General features: G+C 35.1%; 1 protein-coding gene across 1 annotated transcript in view; it reads right to left on the bottom strand.

Moving 5' to 3' along the window:
• The window catches only part of LOC148950238 (cullin-5-like), a 141,334-nt gene that overhangs the window by 6,317 nt on the left and 114,092 nt on the right, over positions 1 to 20,925 (bottom strand). The window contains exon 12 of the mRNA XM_089091519.1: positions 19,684 to 19,926. Within this exon, the coding sequence (XP_088947645.1) occupies positions 19,684 to 19,926 (243 nt within the window). The remainder of the gene's footprint in view (positions 1 to 19,683; positions 19,927 to 20,925) is intronic.

Genomic DNA, 20,925 nt, shown 5'->3' with positions numbered 1-20,925 from the left:
AATCCTGGATACACCACTGCTTTACGCTAAAGTTTGACTCTTTCTCACAACTCTATTTTTTAAATAATAAAAAACTTTAGCGTAAAGAGCGAGGCGTTGAGGAGGGGCAAGCCCCTTTCATTAAGGAATAATTTCTGTTTGTTTTAAGTTTTAATGTCACTCCTTACTTACAGTTAAAAAAACTTTTTTTTGAATTTAATCAATAAATAAATGAAACCCAAAACAAACAGAAATTAAAATAAATAACAGAGTTAAACCCAAAACGAGCAGAAAGTAGGGTTCTAAACCCCTATGCTTTCTAAATGCCAAAATATAATTTTTACTTTACTGAAAAAATTCTTTTAAATGTTTTATAACTTAGAAAAACAAAAATTAATTAAAATTTTAAGGAATAAATATCAGCATATGTATATTAAACTGACAATTCACATTTTTTCAGTAAATTATACTCTGTCTTAAATTATATTCTGGCCTTTAGAAAGCATGGGGGTTTAGAACCCTATTCATATTAGTTTCTGCTCGTTTTGAGTTCGACTCTGTTATTTATTTTAATATCTGTTTGTTTTGGGTTTCATTTATTTATTAATACTGATTTGCGGTAGTTGTATGCTTGGTAGATTACTTGATTCTATTTTTGTTCATTTTTTGGTTTAATGGAGTTGTTTACTTTTTTTTGAAAAAATTATTTTGGGAAAAACCTTTTTTTAATTAATTATTATTAAGAACAGAATTATCTGATTCTTTTGCAATAAAAGAAGTTTGGCTGTGGATACAAATCATTTTCGACCCATTTGAGAAGTTAAATAGAAAAAATACATTCGTTTATCCTCCTATTGATTGATATGTTGCTGCTCTTAGACAACGAGAATTGGGTCATAGAACAGACTGTTATGTCAATGTCAGGCTATGGTCTTGGCAGTTGGTTTGCTAAATCGTTTTTCTCTGCACTAGCGTTGGATAAAAAATACATTATGCCAGATGTCACTGATTTTGCATCCTCTGCACTATACGATTTGGGCTCTGGTAAAGATTTAAAAACAGTATTTCAAAAAATCTCAAATCCGGTGTGAGATCCCTTGGTGAGCAGTTGAAATTACAACAAATCGGGAAAGGTTTACAAAGGTTGAGAAACACCTTATCAGTCATTACTGAACAAGAACAAAAGGAAAAAAAAAGAAGAAAACTAAAAAGAAAAGGGCTAGATTGAAAACAGATTTCTTCTCCTAGACGTTTTGTCTGAAATAGGGTATCAACCATACAAGGAATCTCACCCCTCATTCACCTAATCTTTAAGTTTCTTAAATACAAAAATGTCGATAAGAGTGTAAAACATGATTACTATGAAAAGCTCTACCCACAACCACAGCTCGCTGAACACAATTGGTTTCAAATTTATTCCAATGAAGACTATTTCATGGATTTATCTTCCTTATTTATAGTTTTTCATGTGACACTCATGAAGTCTAACAATGAAATGGTAAATCCTGCCCTTGGATTATCCTATGAAAATTGCACATTACACGATTTGGTTAGAAAAATCAGTATGAACAAAAATAGAGCATTGGTGAGTACTAGGAACAATCTAGCAAACCATATGAGCTGCATACAACTCATGTTAATGACTCCAAAGTTCTATAAGAAACTGAAGGACCTAAACCAACGGATATTAATATAAAACGGACACTGACTCTACAAACAGAGTTAGAGATGCAACAACCAGTGAATTGCGTGTAGATAGGAAAATATATAATGAAATATTTAAAATACCCCAATGGCTGCCACCAAATCTTAAGGTTGACAAAAAATTAACACTTGCTCTGTTCAATTTCATTTTGCGAAAGGTAGATCCTGATACATCTGATGCAATAGTTTCTCTCACCTCGGACATACTTTATATACAAAAATAACGGCCTATCAGTTTTGTTTAGCAATTGAAAAATCTGAGAGCCAGTGAAAATGATATCAAACTGCTCGTTCCCCACACGATCACTAATCACGACATATTGCCACAGACTCACGCACCTACACCGACTCCTCATTTTTCAACGGCAAAATTCCTTCAAAACTGGCTTTGGCATTTGTAAAAAGTGTTAGTGCTATTGGGTCATGGACATTTTTCCTACCCGAATTTGTGATGTTTGGACTTCCCTCTCTTGTGTATAGAGTATATGGAATTCCAATCTACAATTTATCCTTTGACAGATTCCCATTAGACCTTGTACAAATTGATAATGCAATCACTTGATCAAGATTCAGAACTATTCGAAAATGGAAAAACCAATTTAATGTTCACAAGAACTCATGGTATCATTGTTTTGGACTTTTCTGGCACCTAAGATATGAATATTGTCCGAACGGGAACTGTACGTATAAAATGTACCTTTGACGTGCTATTGACGATGAGCGTTATAATAATCTCGCTAAATCATTTTGAAAAATACTGGGAAATCATCCCCGATGGTAGTATTCTACAATGCTTCGCACCATGAACACAAATCAAATAATCAATGTATCTAACTTGGATCCACACATGTCCAAATACAAATCCTACTGCATGATTGTTCATAGCGCTAGCAATACCCTTATCATTATTAATAGTAGTCCATAAAACATAAAGACAGGTAATTGGCTATGTGTCTTTTAAACAATAAACAATATAGAATTTTTCGATCCTCTTGGCTTACCATATGCACACTACATATCCCACATCAAGATACTTCTTAAAAGCAAAATGAAATCTATTATTCATAACCGAAAGAGAGCACAAGATTATCAACCAAAAGCTTGGATTTCATGCACTATTATATTTCGTTTTGCGATGCCGTGGCTATACTCACAATGTATTTCTCAGCATTAATGTCGACAATTCTTGACTGAATGACTTTATAGTTGAAAATAAATTTTGTTACGCGCATAAAATTAATTTCAATAGCCTAAGAATAAAGTGTCCCAATAATGTTTGTACATTTGTTTATTAATAAATCTGTATGTAACCAAAAAGTCTTTTCTTGCTTTTTTAGTAGAAATTGACTTAAAATTATCAACTTGGTGAAATTGTCTTGAGCGATGGTCTATCATCTATGGCTATCTAAATTGAACTAAGGTAGATAGGTATAAAGTAACAAACCACCCAACCACCCTGCCTAAGCAGGAAGAACAAAAGATTCAAAGATTTATAGCTGACCATGTCCAAAGGCAGGACTTGCCAAAAAATTGAGCAATTGATATTGTTCATGTTATATGAGCTGCGCCTACAGAGAAAGCGCACTGGAATTGCAATTGGTATGACTAAAGGGTAAAATAGGTTTGCCTACAGAGAAAACCAACTGGAATTGCAATGGGTGTGGCTAAATTTTTTTAGGTTGACTCATGACGTACAATGTCTGCTGGGCTTGTATGGAAAACGAGGGGCTAAATACGCTTGGACTCAGAAGCGAACAAGTTGTTTTATTTAGATGATGAGATGGTCATTGACAACGACTAATGCCGGCAAATCATTTGGATTAACCTTGTATTGATCATGTAATGAAAAGTCAGGGTCACATTTTCTACAATATAACGTAACTTTACTTTTATTTATCTCTTTGTGAAGTTGATGATACTTCTTTTGTTCATATTGTAAATTTCAAATGTTTCAATTGGCTCATTCAAAGCAATGTCACACACAAAATTCTCTAAAGAAAAATCGCTTTCTATAACAGACAAATTGAAATCAGTAGGTTTATAATCATAATAGCCATTGTCTTCACAACGATATTTTAGAAGCCCTATTCCATTGTTATTCCAACAATTGAAGCGTAAATCAGGTTCTACCTCCCAAAATAATTTGAAGGCATGACGATACCACTTATAGAGATAAAAAAAAATTACGTTTAGGGCTTTATCCAATCATTCTGGGATATATATTTCAGCACTGGTCACACTTATGATAGTGACTATTGGATCATAGAAAACCTCGACTGTGAGAGTCACAAACCATTTCAATACAGGAATTATAATCCTTAATTTGTACTGCATACCCTCTGTGTTGTCTACAGGGATCTCAGGACGACCAGTTGCCTAATGTGTACAAAAATAGAGGCCATGTGTAGAATATTTGTTTAATTATTGTCTCTCAAACTTCTGATTATAAACTAACTGCTTACCGCTTCTCTAGGTCAAAAATTCTTTTACTTCGAGTATCCCACTTAATCTGATAGCCAATTGGTTACCTAGAGAAATGGGAGGAATAATTGAAACTCGAGGTAATCTCTAAACAAATGTGCAATATCATTTTGTTTGTTTCTATTAACACACCAAGAAATCGATTAAATGCTTTGGAACCACAACACCTAAGTCTTCTGCAATAATCCAAAGCTGGAGACTCGTATTTCATTATATCGTCAATCATTCTTGGGCTTAAGATTCTCTTCTGTACAGAAAATTCTGAAACTCATTATTGGGGTGTATGTGCGGGGTCACCACTTTTAAAGGCAAAAATGGCGCAAAAAGGTTGCTATGCCACTTACTCGAAGGGGAGAACCCCTTGTCGGCCCAAATGTTAGTGAGATTCCCGCTCTTACCCCAACGGTTCTGCAAATATCGGGTTTGGTACTACCCTATTTACAGTATACCCTGTCCCAGGGTATGATAACGCGATCGAGTGGTCAAATGGCCACTTTATAAAGCCAGATGTACCCGCCTTGGGTTACGGCTAGAAAATCTCTACTCTCTCCTTGGAGGTAACAACCCTCCCTGTCAATATAATAATGACGGTACCTTGTACCTCTATTTCTACCCTGCCTGGGTTACGGAAAATAGTACACAGTTTGTAGAAAATACCTTACTTGTCTTCTTCTAAAAGGGCTACAAATACCACAAAATATATATATCCCCGACTGGGGTCAGAACGCAGACTAAAATATAATAATAATTTGTACAGCACTGTTTGTATGGGTGGACCGTCACTTGGCCCAGCCAATCACCAACCTCCTCATTCAAACCCAATTTTAACTCTTAAATTTATCTTTCAATGACTCCCCAAACCAGGAAGTAAAAATAAACTTGCTTCACAGCTTACCTACTGCAAAACCACCATCACTTAGTAACGGGAGTTTAACCTGTCTTTTGAAATTATACTGTAAGCAAATGTAATTAAAGAAACGAAAATAGGTCATTTATCTGAAAGGAAAATAAACATGGGTGGAACCCCAACACCTCCCCCCGTAAGATAAATGACCGCTCACGCGCCACCGTGGTTCACCCTTACAAATATAAACACTTGACTTCAACTTTACAAAATCCGTTTGCCTTCTCTCTTCTACTGCTTGGCTCTGGAACCTGGATTGGTTGTCCATAACACATCCCCTCTGTAAGATCACCATGGTCTAAATTATATAGAATCTGTACTGGATTTTGCAAGTTGAAATTTTCAAGATTCATAGGTAATGAATGTCCGCAGAACAATTCAAATCAACAAATTTTCTCGCTTTCACTAATTTACATTGGAGAGGAGCAGAGAATCAGTTTCTGGCACATGTGATGATGCCAGCCATCGTGAAAAATCGGCTGCACTAGCCTCTTAATTTCCATCTGTGGAAACAACCCCAAATCTCAATCAAAAAGTAATGTGCCCCTTGGCATAATTTCAAAAAGTATAAGGCCGAAAATTCAAGGGCGTGTGAAAACGATACGGGTACTGGAAATGAAGTAAAATTTTTCGCGAACCACGAATCGCCTTTTTTCTGGGTTCCCGCCCCTGGGATAATTAACTGAAGAATATACGTTGATGCTAATTGAAAATGAAACTTAGATACATCTCCCACTGAATACAATTTGCCGGAAATAATTGTCGGTTCCCATGAAGAAAAGCAACCATGATTAGGGTTACTGGACAAAGGTTTGGGTGAAGTATGAAGTGACTGAGAGATAGTATCCCCCAAGGACTCCAGATCAGAAAGGCAAAATCTCGGTAAAGGGATCACAACTTGTCCATCAGTTGTGCATTGAGGAAAAGGGCTATCCTTCGCGACTTCCCACAGGGGATCTTACTCAAGGGATTCCTTCCCCTCATAAAGGAACAAACCCTCTTTTGAATTGATCAAACCGATATCAATTGCCTTCCAAATTTTTTCCAATCCAACCCGACAGTCCGTATCTCCCAACTGTCCTCCAACTCGTTGTAGGTTATTCATCTCTATCTTGTAACCAGTTTATATTATTCCCCAGGGGTCTTTGACCTCTTTTTCTCCCTTATTATTTATATTTTCAAGGCCAAGCCCATCCAAATTTTTTTTTATTTTTCGCCACTGCAGGCTGAATCTCCAAATTTTGTCTCTTCTTTGGATTCCTTTTTTCGTCTCTATTTTTCTCAATTCTGTCATTCGCGCAAAATAATAAATCATCGTTAAATCTGATTTGGACTCCAGTGTCCACTATCTTTGACGGTATTACTTCATTGTAGCTCCGTTTAATATCTCTTTTCTCTCTTCTAGTCTTCTTTATTTTTACCGCAGAAACAAATATTTCGTTATCAAATGGGAATTGAACTCCGACATTAGGTTTTTTATATTCTACCAACATTTCTCAAAGTTTCCGAGGAAAAGCGCGTACAATAAATTTTGTCTCCTTATTCTCTGGTACAATCAGCGTTTCATTTTGGCCTGTACTCATATTCATTAAAAGTGTTCTCAAGTTTTCTATTATTTGTAAATTGTCCTGAAAAATCAATTTCGCGCGTCTTTTTTTCAATATTTTGTGGTCTTTTTACTTCCGCATCCCTTTTTTGTGGGTTATCAACATTTTGAACCCGAGTATCCAGTATTTAATTTTTCCGACAGGATGGCTCAGCCCCCCAATTTGTTTTATGCGGTCCACCTCCCCGCCTTGTCATTGAAGTAGCATATTCTTCCGTCGTTGTGTAATTTTGTAATTTGTCCTCTGTTAAAGAAGTCACTTCTAACGATAGGAGATTTCCGATATCTCCAACGTCTCCTCCTACTAAAACATCCACTGCTAGGGTAGGTACTTAGCCTACTTTTATCGTTGTTCTCTGAACTGTACCGTCCTTCTTTGCAACTTCTATTCTTACCCAAGCAGACGGACACGGGTACTTGTCTCAATAATAAGATAATATTCAAATCTTATTTTTAAGGTCTATCTCTGTTCTACTTATTCGGCCAGTTCGCACATAGGTTTGGTCACTGCTAGAATCAATTGCCATTTCGACTAATTCCCCGTTCAACTTTCCGTATATTTTATGCGACTCTGCAAATGCGTAATTTTTTTCCTTATTATGGGTCATGGCCCACTGTGCACTGTGTTATAGTGCCTATTTTTGTTATACTCTCTATATTGAAATATGTCTGTCTCCTCACATTCCTCTCTTATTTCGGTCCCCCTATTTGCCATTTCCGCCATTTCTTCGCTTGTTTTTGGGTTCTTTTATTTCAAATATATTTTCAGTTCTCTGTGGGTATTGTCTAAAAATTGTTCCATAAATGATTTATTTACAATTTTTGTCAATTTTTCTTTCAGCGTTTCTGAGGCCTCATACATTCTATAATTTTCTAATTTTATTCATTTTAAACACATATTTTTCAATTTGTAACTAAATTCTTTATATGTTTCGTTGTCTTATATTCTTTCGCTTCTAAACCTTCTTTGAAAGTGCTCGGGGAAGAGTTGAAATTTTTCAAAAATGGCTTGTTTTAGCCTTTCAAAATCTTTTGAGTATTCCATTGGTAATGCTTTATATGCAAGTTGTGCTTTGTAGTTAAGGAGGGGCTGTATTCTTGTCACCCAATTTTCTCTCGGTAATCCGCTTAATTCCGCCGTTTTTTTCAAAATTGTGTATGTATAGATGTACATCTTCATTTTCTTTCTTTGGTTGAAAGTTTATTGCCTGCATTCTCACTATTTTAGACGATTTCTGAGGCTCTTGGTAATTTTTCCCTGCAATCATTTCCATTATATATTTCCTTTCCTCCCTGTCTGCCTCCTCCTTTTTTCTCTGGCTATTCTATCAGCCTCTTCCTTTCGTCTTCTGGCTATTCTATCAGCCTCTTCTTTTCGTTCTCTATCTATCATCTCTTTCTCTTTTTCTATCTTTGTCTCTTTTCTATCACCCTCCTCCTTTCGTTCTCTGGCTATCCTATCAGCCTCTTCCGTTCGTTTTCTTTCTTGTCTATTTTTCTCTCTTTCTTTCTGCATGAAATAAAATATGTGCTGTGTTCTTTCTATTTGAGCACTCTGTATCAAGCACCTGCTCAGCATTGAACTTCTACTACTGGTGCTACTTAGCCTACTATGATACTCTCTGTTTTTATATCCTCTTAGTTTAATTTTTAAATCTATTCGTTCTATGATTATATTTTTTTTCATCCTTAACTCCCCTGCATTTTGTACTTCCCTTGAAGGGTGGGTTGGTTTTTTTTTATTCGTCCTTTCATGTAGTGAGTTTTCTTCATATATTATTGCCACTGTTTCTTTTGTCTGGGCTTCTCTATCTGGGTATCCTTCTATCTGAAGTTGCCTCAGACCTTTTTTCTTTTTCCCTAGTTCGTACCGGCGATTACTCTATTACTGATTTTGGTTTGAAGATATCCTCTTCACATGTCCCGGAAATGTCTATTTCACCTGTTGAGTGATATACGGTTCTATCTGATGGGTTTTTTCTTAGGGATTTTCCAGCGGGAGTTGCATATAATTGTGTGTCTGAATCCAATTTTTGTTTTACCGTGGTAGATCTTGTCTGCTTTTTTAGTTTGTCTGTCATTGTTTGAAGGTTTATTTAACTTGTTTTATCCAAATGAAATCCTTATATCAATTTTTCTTTTTATTCCTTCATGAAAAATTATTTCATTTTAATTTGTTGATTCTTTTTTAGTCCTACGTGGGGGGCCCAACCTTCTTTGTCTCTCAAAAGTTGTTTACTTGCGTGATTTATCTATTATTAAATTTTAAAACTTATTATTATCCATCAAAGCATAACTCAGAAAAAAAAATCTCTTTTCGATTTTTTTTATATATAGCCTCTGTAACCACAATAGGCTACTTTTGTAGGCTAAATTACTTGTCTCTTCGAAAACTTAGAATTCTTTTATTATCAACACTAATAATAATTCCTGTTCTTGCTGCCACCACTTATTGGGGTGTATGTGCGGGGTCACCACTTTTAAAGGCACAAATGGTGCAAAAAGGTTGCTATGCCACTTACTTGAAGGGGAGAACCACATATCGGCCCAAATATTACTGGGATTGCCGCTTCTACTCCAACGGTTCTGCAAATGTCAGGTATGGTACTACTCGACTTACAATATACCCTGTCCCAGGGTAAGATAACGCGATCGAGTGGTCAGATGGCCACTTTCTAAGGCCAAATGTACCCACCTTGGGTTACGGCTAGAAAATCTCTACTCTCTCCTTGGAGGTAACAACCCTCCCTGTCAATATAATAATGACGGTACCTTGTAGCTCTATTCCTACCCTGCCTGGGTTACGGAAAATAGTACACAGTTTGTAGAAAATACCTTACTTGTATTCTTCCCAAAGGGTCACAAATACCACAAAATATATATATCCCCGACTGGGGTCAGAACGCAGACTAAAACATAATAATAATTTGTACAGCACTGTTTGTATGGATGGATCCAGCCACCCAGCCAATCAGCTACCTCCTCATTCAAACCCAATTTTACCTCTTAAATTTATCTTTCAATGAATCCCCAAACCAGGAAGTAAAAATAAACTTGCTTCACAGCTTACCTATTGCAAAACCACTATCGCTTAGTAACGGGAGTTTAACCTGTCTTTTGAAATTATACTATAAGCAAATGTAATTAAAGAAACGAAAATAGGTCATTTATCTGAAAGGAAAAGAAACAGAGGTGGAACCCCAACACTCATCATTTAAATGTAATCATTTTTCCAAAGTAATAAGATTCCCTGTAAATTTTTGTCTGTCCATTTCATTTATTTTCCACTATTACCTATCATACTGCTTGTTTCAAACTAACCAATATCCCCCGAAAAATCATTTAGTCCAGGTATCCGCTTGAGGTGATCGGCCATTGGTTCGTTGGAGATAGAGCGGGAGGAATGGTATCCAGTTAAAATACATAAAAAGAAAAAAAAACATTTTTGATTTAAAAACTTTTTTGTTTTCAAAATTGCAATAATATAATAAAATGTACATCTTGCTCTTTTTCTACATACTGATTCTAATCATTTTTTTCAAAAAAACTTCACGATCGCATTTAATTCATCTTGTAGTCTATGCATATATTTTACATTCATTTTTGCTGCAAAACACAGCTGTTCATCCAACTTGAATTTCCGTAATGATATCATGCATCTTGCAAATATCTCAACCTCCTCTAGAGTTAGTCTACAACCTCTTACAATTTCTACTGCAATGTTGGGGGTTATTGTGTCCATATCACTGCCTCCAACAACAGCTCCACAATCAACTTTCAATAGCGTAAAACTGTTATTGTCTTAGAAACAAAATGTCTCTAAGAAAAAATTTCAAGCAAATCAATATTCACAATGTTATCGTTCTGAACTCTTCTTCACTACTGCTCTAAAAATACTAATAAATATTCCATACCATATTCACTCCAAGATTACGTAATATTATCAATGTATCAATTTGAGAGTATTGTCATAGGTACCTCTTGTCCTTGTGAAGGTCGCGACCGTGGATAAATGCAAACAGAATTCTAAGTTTTGTTAGAAAAAAAAGTTCTAGTAACACGTGTTAGAAACAACTTGACGGCTACTAAGATGGTTTTTAGTCTACTACTAAAACAAAATGGTCGAAAGATAAATACATTGTTGACTAGTGGTAAACCGATTTGGAACCAAAATGGGTTAGCCAAACAAAACAAAATGGACGAAAATGTCGATAATAACCGTTAGCTAGTTGAAAACCGGTTTGGAACCGAAATTGGTAAGCGACAAAAACAAAATTGCTAAAAACATCAATGATAACCATTGACTAGTTGGAAAACGTGGTTGGGACCAAAAAGGGGTTAGAAATATCAATTGCCTCTAGTACACCCCCTATGGCTGTTTTAGTTGTGCCTTTTCCAAACGGGATCAAAAACAAGAAGAACAATAGGAAATTGTTTTTGTAAGACAGTGAAGATAATTTGAATGAATATTTCGGCCCTATGCCTAATCGCCGTCTTCAGCAAAACAAAAATATATAAAAGAAGAAAAGACTCACAACAACATGCGACCAATAAAACAAAAATGCAATTTTTTTTCAAAAGAGTCCCAGCATACTTACTCCAGCAAAGTTCAACCAGGACTGATAAATAAAGTGAGGTAAATAAGGCAATTCATTGAAATGAAATAAGAATAATTAAAAACACGTTCTTTTTACTAATTAAATAAAAAACAAGTTTTTAAAACTGAAAGTAAGGAGCGACATTAAAACTTAAAACGAACAGAAATTATTCCGTATATGAAAGGGGCTGTCCCCTCCTCAACGCCTCGCTCCTTACGCCAAAGTTTTTTTTTGTTTTAAAAAATAAAGTTATGAGACAAAGCCAAAATTTAGCGTAAAGAGCGAGGCGTTGAGGAGGGGACAGGGGGTTCTCCCCTTAGTCAATACCTCGCTCTTTACGTTAAAATTTAAAAACGAATTTAATTAACAAACCCCTGAATCACAAAGGCCATTTATTTAGAATAGATAGCTCTTTTGAAAGTAATAAACAAAACTGTAGCGTAAAGAACGAGATATTGACTTGGGGAGAACCCCCTCATATACGTTATAATCTCTGTTCGTTTTAAGTTCTAATGTTGCTTCTTATTTTCAGTTGAAAAAAACTTGTTTTTTTTAATTTAATTTCTGAACGTTTTTTAAATAATGCTTAGAAATCCGGCACCCCCTTCATAGAAATGTCCCCTACGCCAAAGAAACTACCTCAATGGAAAGATTCTCCCGAGTAACCCCCTCCTCCAGCCCCATCCTCCAGAAAAAAAATCCTTCCTGAAAATGTCTGTATACTTCCCAATAACCAATAAATAATGCTGGTAAGTCCGGCGCCCCCTTCATGGCATTTTCCCTTCCCCCATGAAAACTTCCTTCATGGAGATCCTCCAACATAACCCCCGACCCCCCCCCCTCACTAACAGAAAAAAACCCTCCTGAAAACGTCTGTATACTTCCGAATAACCAATCCTATATGTTAACATTGGGTAAAGTTCATAACTTTTAGCCCTCCCCCCGGGGACTTCGGGGGATTAAGTCATCCTAAAAGACATATTTATCATATTTTCGACCATGCTGAACAAAATGGCTATCTCAAAATTTTGATAAGATGACTTTGGGAAAAAAATGCGTGGGAGGGGGCCTAGTTGCCCTCCATTTTTTTTGGTCACTTAAAATGGGCACAAGAACTTTTAATTTCCGGTCCAGTGAGCCCTCCCACGATATTATAGAACCACTGGGTCGATACGATCACCCCTGGGAAAAAAAACAAAAAAACAAATAAACACGCATCCGTGTTCTTTCTTCTGGCAAAAAATGCAAAATTCCACATTGTTGCAAATAGGAGCTTGAAACCTCTATAGTAGAGTTCTCTGATACGCTGAATATGATGGTGCGACTTTCATTAAAGTTCTATAATTTTTAGGGGGTCTTTCCCCCTATTTTTGAAAATCAGCCAAATTTTCTCAGGCGCGTAACTTTTTTTTGGGTAGCACTAAAGTTGATGAAAATTATATATTTGAAATCAGCAATGAAATTTGATTCTTTTGATGTATCTATTGGTATCAAAAACCCGTTTTCTAGAGTTTCGGTTACCATTGAGCCGGGTCGCTCCTTACTTACAATTCGTTACCACGAACTGTTTGATCCTGCCTTTTTGCAGCTAACCTCAAAGGTCTTTTTGTAACCGGTTTCTGTGTTAATGTCTAGTGGTTTTTAAAATATTTTATAAGATTGTTTTTAATTAAACTTGTGTATAGAGCATGTAGTGAATATTCCTCCAAGTCCCTATTTAAGGAAATATTTTATTAATCTTAAGTCTGATTTTGATTGCTCCCGGAACTACCTGTTTTATGCATAGGTCATTGCTAATAAGGGCAGATTCATCAAAAAGTATTTTGTGGCTAGGATTTTCAAATGCATGGCTGCCTAAAGCAGAATCAAAAGAAACAGTAGTTATATTAGAATTTAGAGCTTTGGTAATATCATCTTTATGCTGTTGTAGGCGTTTCTCTAATTTCTGGTGAATTCTCCTTACATACTATTTGCTATAATTGCATGATATTTGATAGATCCCTCTTTGGCAAGTAACTGGGATTTGTTCTTTACCAGAATTAAGGAAATTTATTATTTTGAAACTATTGGTACATACTACATAAGATTATTTTGTGTGCGAACTTTTTTAAGATTCGTAGTTATTTTTGGGATGTAAGGGAGGAAAATTATGTTTGAGGGCTTATCGGGATTCTCATACGGTAAACTACCATTGATTTTACGGGAGTTAAATCTTTTCAGTCAACGGTTAATTATATTAGTAATAAATAAAATAGGATACCCATTTCCAAAAAGTATGTCCCTGATAAAGTTTAGTTCTGCTATGATGTGGGAATCAGGACAAATGTTTAGGGCACGATCGAAGATAGAGATTATGACAGGTCTTTTAACTTGTGGAGGGCGGTTTGATTTGAAATGTAAATATATATTGTTTTGTGTTGGTTTTCTGTAAATAGTAAAATTGAGTTTATCTAAACTACGAATAATTAACACATCTAGGAATGAGATTTTATTTGCAATTTCAATTTCTAAGGTAAACTGTAAACTTCTATTATATGTATGGAGGCGATCTAAAAAAAACCTAATTTCATTTTACCCATAATTTCAAAGTGAAAATACGTCATCCATGTAACGTCCCCAAAAGATATGTTTCAAGAAGTACGAATCCAACAACCAATTTTCAATATGTTCCACATAAATATTGGCCAGTAACCCGGAGAAGAATGCACCCATCGTTAAACTATTAATTTGCTGGTAAAAAGAATTACGGAAAATAATTCCCAATTATTCTTCTTGCTTTTGATGTTTATCATGGAAAGGCAGTGTGGTCTTCGTCGCTATTTTTTCCTAAGGGGTTAAAACATCTCGAGAAATGTCTTGAGGAACATCTTGAGAAATAAATCTGAAGAAACGTCTTGAAGAACGCCTTAACAAACAAATCTTAAGAAAACACCTGCCGGAAAAGGTCTTGTGGGGCTAGCAACTCAGTTTCGTCCTAACGCACCTGGTACGGCCTCGCTTGAATCTACTAAGCATATACTAATAATTTGACAGAAGAGGATTATTTTATAGAGCTATAACATAGGGACCTGGCATAGGGGTAAAAAAATAGATTAATTTTGGATTAACTCAGAATACTTTTGAGGATTATCTCATCTATAGATAAAGAGAGACATACCCATAGAATGGAGTAATTTTGAATTCGCTCATAATACTCGAAGTAAAATTTTACCATTGAAAATAGCATAAAAAGTTGGTTTAGGAAATGTTCCTTTTATATCCATTAGCCCGATCCTTTAGAGCGACAACAGCCGACATACTTCTTCTGTTTTTTCCCTCTCCTGAAAAGTTACAAAAACGGCGTATGTCGCACTTTTAATTATCACAACCACATTGTGACACCTAAGCCAATTTCTATTTGTGCTAAGACATTTTTTAACTCATGTTTCTAAATGTCTCATTTAATTTTACTTTTAAATTGGCAATCATGTAACCCACTTCTCAACAAAAATAGTCTTAAGGTTATGATTAGCTGAAAATGGCTATTTTAGTTTAAAATAGCATTCACAACTTACATGTTAACCTTACTTCTAGAAGCTTAAAATGGCTATTTTAGTTTAAAACAGCATTGACACGTTACATGTTAACCTTGCTTCTAGAAGACACGGCCAAGTTACCCTCAACAATATAAGGTAGAACTCATTTTATAAGAGGCTTTTCTATCAAGAAACTAATTTTTAAAGACCCAACCAGTGGCAGATCCAGGGGATGGGGGCGAGGGTATGCGCACGTCCCCCTAACGTAGTCTAAAGTAGTGTAATTTACCTAATTAACGTAAGTTTGCACCTCCCCCCCTAAAAAATCTTGGATCCACCCCAGGACCCAACACTATAAAGATCCAAGAGTTAATCAGGGGTTTTGAGAACATCAAATCGGTTATACATAACTTTATCACCTGTGTTTCAATTTTCTCCGCAAAACCTATTGATAGTTACATTTTGAAAGGAATTTTTCATCCTATCTTTCTGATTTTTCCACTTCTTTTTGTCAAATGTTGATAACACAATTTTTTCCCCCTGAACTAGACCTCTTGCCCAGTCCATGAGAAAGGTGATTAATTATTTGTCTATTTTGAACAAGAAATGAAGAAAAATAAGCGCAAGTTAAAGATATAACTTCGCTATTTTAAGGAAGTAAAAAAGGAGGTCCAAACTTAGACTTAAAGAGGCTATTATATAAAAAATGAATTCGAACATTGCTAAATACTGCGTGCTTTACTGAAAACACATATTTTATGCAAAATTGACATTCAAACCTTCAAGCTTAGATGTCCGAACATTAGACGTCATATTTGTGTAATTGAAAATTTTTGGACATTTAGCTTCTAGGTCATCCTTATCTACTTCCAACCATATATTTGTTGATGTTAACTAATCTATCAAATAAATCCAAATGAACTTTTACTCTTGTTTTTAGTATAATTTTGTTTTCACATAACCGTCAAACCCTTTCAGGACGGATGGCTCCGTCCAGCAGCATGCTTAATTTCGATGCTGTTTCTTTTTATCAACATATAAGTTTACTGGCGAATTTATAACACTTAGATGAAGCTAATAAGCTTCGAATTAGCGCACATTTTCACACGTCACTTATTTAGCAATTTAGTATCAGTTTGGTAATCTCAACGTTTACTCCCTCTTTATCAATCTTTCTTCTGTGAGTGATCCTGGCGTAGCCTCTGATTATTCTAAATGTATGTTCTCTTTCAATAAGGCGTGAAAATAAACACACTGTGAATAGTCTAAGGAGTCTAAAGACATGTTTTTCACTGCCTCTGACGTGATCGTCAGCTTTCTTTACGCTTTCACAATTTTGGTTCAATATGGCACCATCTCGTAGAAATACGAAAATTAGAATGTTTTTTCTGAATGCCAAGTCTATTCATTTTGCTAGCCTTCATTTGAAGTCTTTCTGTGTATGCCTTTTATTCTCTATCCCCTTTGTTTTTTTTTCTTAATAAAATATAGAAGTTGTTTTCTCAAAATCGCCCAAAATTTTGTTAGCCAGTTTGGGAAAATCAAAACGTAATGCATGGGCACTGCTGATAGCTCTAACTTTGAAATCTGTTCTAATTTTTTGGAAAGGCTTGTCAGGTATATCCCAAAATATTAGAAATGCAAGTTGTATTACATTAACTGGTTTCCTCTCTTTGCCATCACTCGTTCAATCTCTTTTTCAATCTTTGACGTTGAAGAATAATGGTATTCATACAGTACCAGCTGTGAACACTAAAATTCCAAAGGATTTACCTAGGAACACAACAAACCACTGAAGCAAGCTGGTCAAGGGTCACACGACCAGAGGTGAATACAGTTCAATTGTAAAACAATAAAACAGTATGACAAAAATAGAGTCTAAATTATGTCATTCTCAGCTAATATTCCCCACATTGACAGTTGCAAGTAGTGACAAGAACTTTAAAAACTACCAGCATATTTTTCAAGGCCCTTTCTGATGAAAAAATACAAAAAAGATTGATAGAGTAGACTCATTCAATATACTTCAAGAGCTAAACAGGATTGGATTTAGGATAAGTAAGCTAAAAAAACAACCAGCTAAATCCAGGATTGGATTTAAGATTCAAGCTAAAAAACAACGAAGCAAATAGGAATAAAGTTTATAACATTTCCTTTCAATAGACACACTATTTTTTACAACATTAATACGAAAATTTTCGAGGTTATATCCTCTTTTCGTTCTTGACTAATTTTCGTAAATTTTAGACTTGAATCTATATCTTCAAATCATTAAAACAAAAGTGTTGTTTTCCTCTGTCATTTACCTTATATACCCATAAAACACAAAGAATTTTTGGCTGCTTAATAGTGTTCTCGAACTTTTTTTTATGTAAATGTAGTAAAAAGTTTTTTAAAGTGTTTTAAGAAGAGTGAAAATATTTTTTTAAGTTCAAATAAGTATATGTATTGTAAATTTGTATTTTAATGTTATATGTTACAGGCCTCATGAATGGAAGCAGCTCATTGCCGCCGTGGGTAGCTAGAATGTTTATTTTGAAAGTGTTGTATGGTAATTTTATCGATGGAGAATCTTATGAATGGGGAAATTATTAAAGAAAAAAAAATTGTTTTTAGGAAAAAGGTAGATAAAATGTGATAGGAGAGAAAAAATTAAGTATGTGAGGAATCCGAAAGGTAGAAAGCTATGGAATGCCGAGTAAGAGGTAAGATAGATGGGTAGTAAAGTGAAGGAGATAATAGTGAAATAGTGATGAATTAGATTACAAATAAGCAGGGAGTCTTAGAGTAAAAAAGAAGAAGAAATAAATGTGATTAATTTTTTATTTTATTTTCAGGAGTACGAAAAAAAACACCCTGTTTGATTCTATCCTTTACGTGAAGTATCATCAACCCATTATCAAGAAAACGAAAAAGAAGAGGAAACGAGGAAAGGGGTGACATTCAGGATATACTAGTATGGACCAAATACTGTTGAATAAAATAAAAAAAGAATATTTTGAAATATGTATTAGAAAGGGATTTTGTATATTTTTAATATTACAGTCTATTAAAAAAAAAAAAAAAAAAAAAAAAAAAAAAAAATAGAGTCCGAACAGACTGTATAAAGAAAGTTCAGCTAATTGTTCGTTGACGGCTAGTTAATAAATATATCAACTAGCTTATCTGAAGGTATCAACAAAAGATTGAAGCCAAAAACACAACTAGCCAAAATCAATTGAACCAGATGAGATTGAATAGTCTTATTGGGAAAAATTACATTCCTCCAACCGTTTCAAAATAAAATACACTGACATAATTCTGACAGTTCATCGAAATGAATAATCAATTAGTAGATGAGGTTTAAAAATATTAATTAAATATCAATAATTGTTTAGAAATTCTTGCACATAATAATTCAAAAAGTTATGTAATTTTTTTTTTTTACATATTTTGGGTTGATTATATGAACAAAGCCGTCAAGATAAAAGAGCACAAGAAATAACTCCAAGAGCTCGAGTCCCATAGAATTAGATCTTTGACAAAGAATAGTTTGTATCGGCTAGTTTTGTCTCCAAATGACCCTGTCTATGAATATAATAAGCTTTTAGAGCGATATCTCGGACAGTAAAACTTAAGCAGCTTTTACCGACTTGTTCCTATATTTTTCATGACTTTCAACTCTTCTCATAGACAGTAAATGCTTTGACATACCCCTCGGCTGTCATTTTGTCCCCATGGAATCTAACTGTCGGATACTCGAGAAAGCCATGACTATAAAGAACAAAACAGTAGAGAGTGTAGGCAATACAAAAGAAATTTATATAGGCAATAATTGTTTTACAATTTTAATCGGCTTACAGTTTGCCAAAATTTATCACTTTCTGTTGAATTATCAGTAACTTAATAGTGTATTGCCTGAAATCAATTATTAAAATGTAATGGTCGTTCAGCTGTGAGCCAGCGACTTATCTGTATAGAGACTTATAAGAGAGCTTTGACCCAATCCTTTAAATGTTTCTACCATCCAAAACAGGTATGAATTCAGTTATTAGGCAAACATTGATCTTCAGTGACGTTTAGTGCCTTATACCATTTCCCCACCTACAAGTAAGTTAAATTTATCCACAAAAATGATTCGAAGCTTTAACCAAGGCTTTCTTTTGCCTTTCATTTTAGTCAAAGGTTAGAAAGTTTTCCGGCAATATTTTTTTTTTGCATCCTTTCTATTTTGACTGATTGATTTCTCTGCGTTTTCATTTTAATTAAAAGAAGTCTTTAGAATTATTTCAACGTTACACCTATTTTAACTAAAAAAAAGTTTTTAAATTTTTGCTAATGTATTACCAATGATAGACCCTACAGACTAAAGCCTACCGGCTAATTACCCAGACATTAACCTAAAACCCGGTTTAAAAACTAAGTTTTTAACTACTTGGGATGCTACAGCTTCTTTTTCATAATAACAGTATATTTAATCAATGTCTTGGAATAAGTTCGCATGTATGACGCATCGTCACCCACATTGAAATCTCATAAAAATAGTTAAAAATAAATAAGAAAAAGAAGGAAATATTAAAACCAAATAAGAAAATGTAAATTAAAAAAAAAGTTCTTTTAGAAGCTATCCTGATTTCTAGAGCCAAATAAATGAATCCAAGTTCTTTAGAAAATTCCTTTTTCTTACCGATCCAAGCCATGCTTCCAGCCTTTGAAAGGTTTCACAGAATCAACTTGGTATGAGGAGCTCAGCATTGTTACTGCAACTACTACAAGTCAAGCAATGAACCTAAACGAAACTGGGACTTTGTGCTTAAATGAAATATCTTTGAAAATCATTGATCCATAGTTGTTTGTTTTGAATATCTACTAAAAAATATTGAAAGTACGATATTAACTACTAAATATTGAAAGTACCTGTGTTCTAAACACTCTAATCTTCATAATTGCCTCATCTTCTTCATCTTTGTCTTTTTCTGTCACTAATTGTAATCTCCCAATTAAATTCACTTTGCCAAACTGCTGAGCCTTCCCATTTCTGATAAGAGCAAAATCTTCATTGATCCAAAAAATGCTAGAATTGGTGAAGTCTTTCTGACTTTGACACGTTGGCGAATATGATAGCACTTGCTGTTTTAGTTTTGGAAACGCCACGAGCGACTTTACCAAAAAAAAATTGAATAAGAACAAAATATTTCATTCTGCATCACGAGTGATTTAGAAGACATAACTACTATGATAGCGTCGGTTGGGCAGTTGAGTTAAAACTGCACCCCCGATTTTTGTTTCTTCAATTTTCTTTGGTGCAACAGAAAAGCTTGGGACATGCACAAATTCTTCGCTTATTCTTGAGATTTAAAAAGATTCAAGGAACTTGGTTTATGGATGAAAAGCAACATATAAAGTATATGAACTAGACGTAGTCTCATAGATTTCATCTGACCGGGATACCGATTTACAATCATAAAATAAAGTTGTTGCATATCAGGGGTTACCGCTACTGACATTAAAGCTACCGCCTCTGAAGCGATTATTACCTAGGCTGACCATATTGAAGAGAAAATTTGAGGCAATGATGAGGGGAAGTATTGCATACAGATTATTAAGAGTGTTTCAGCAATAGAAAGAGAGAGGGAGAGAGAGAGAGAGAGAGAGAGAGAGAGAGAGAGAGAGAGAGAGAGAGAGAGAGAGAGAGAGAGAGAGAGAGAGAGAGAGAGAGAGAGAGAGAGAGAGAGAGAGAGAGAGAGAGAGAGAGAGAGAGAGAGAGAGAGAGAGAGAGAGAGAGAGAGAGAGAGAGAGAGAGAGAGAGAGAGAGAGAGAGAGAGAGAGAGAGAGAGAGAGAGAGAGAGAGAGAGAGAGAGAGAGAGAGAGAGAGAGAGAGAGAGAGAGAGAGAGAGAGAGAGAGAGAGAGAGAGAGAGAGAGAGAGAGAGAGAGGGAGAGAGAGAGAGAGAGAGAGAGAGAGAGAGAGAGAGAGAGAGAGAGAGAGAGAGAGAGAGAGAGAGAGAGACAGAGACAGAGAGAGAGAAAGACAAGCAAACAGCCGCTCAGACACACAGGCACAGAGAGATCACACAAAGACAGACAGACAGAAAGTCAAAAACACATACTAACACACAAAGACAGACACAGAGACAAGGAAATATCCTCTCAGACACAGA

Source organism: Artemia sp. Qi Xiang Cuo, chromosome 7 (assembly GCF_049724085.1).
Source record: "Artemia sp. Qi Xiang Cuo chromosome 7, ASM4972408v1, whole genome shotgun sequence".
Taxonomy (NCBI): domain Eukaryota; kingdom Metazoa; phylum Arthropoda; class Branchiopoda; order Anostraca; family Artemiidae; genus Artemia; species Artemia sp. Qi Xiang Cuo.
Note: the sequence above shows the minus strand (reverse complement) of the source record. Positions and strands in the feature narration are given on the sequence as shown.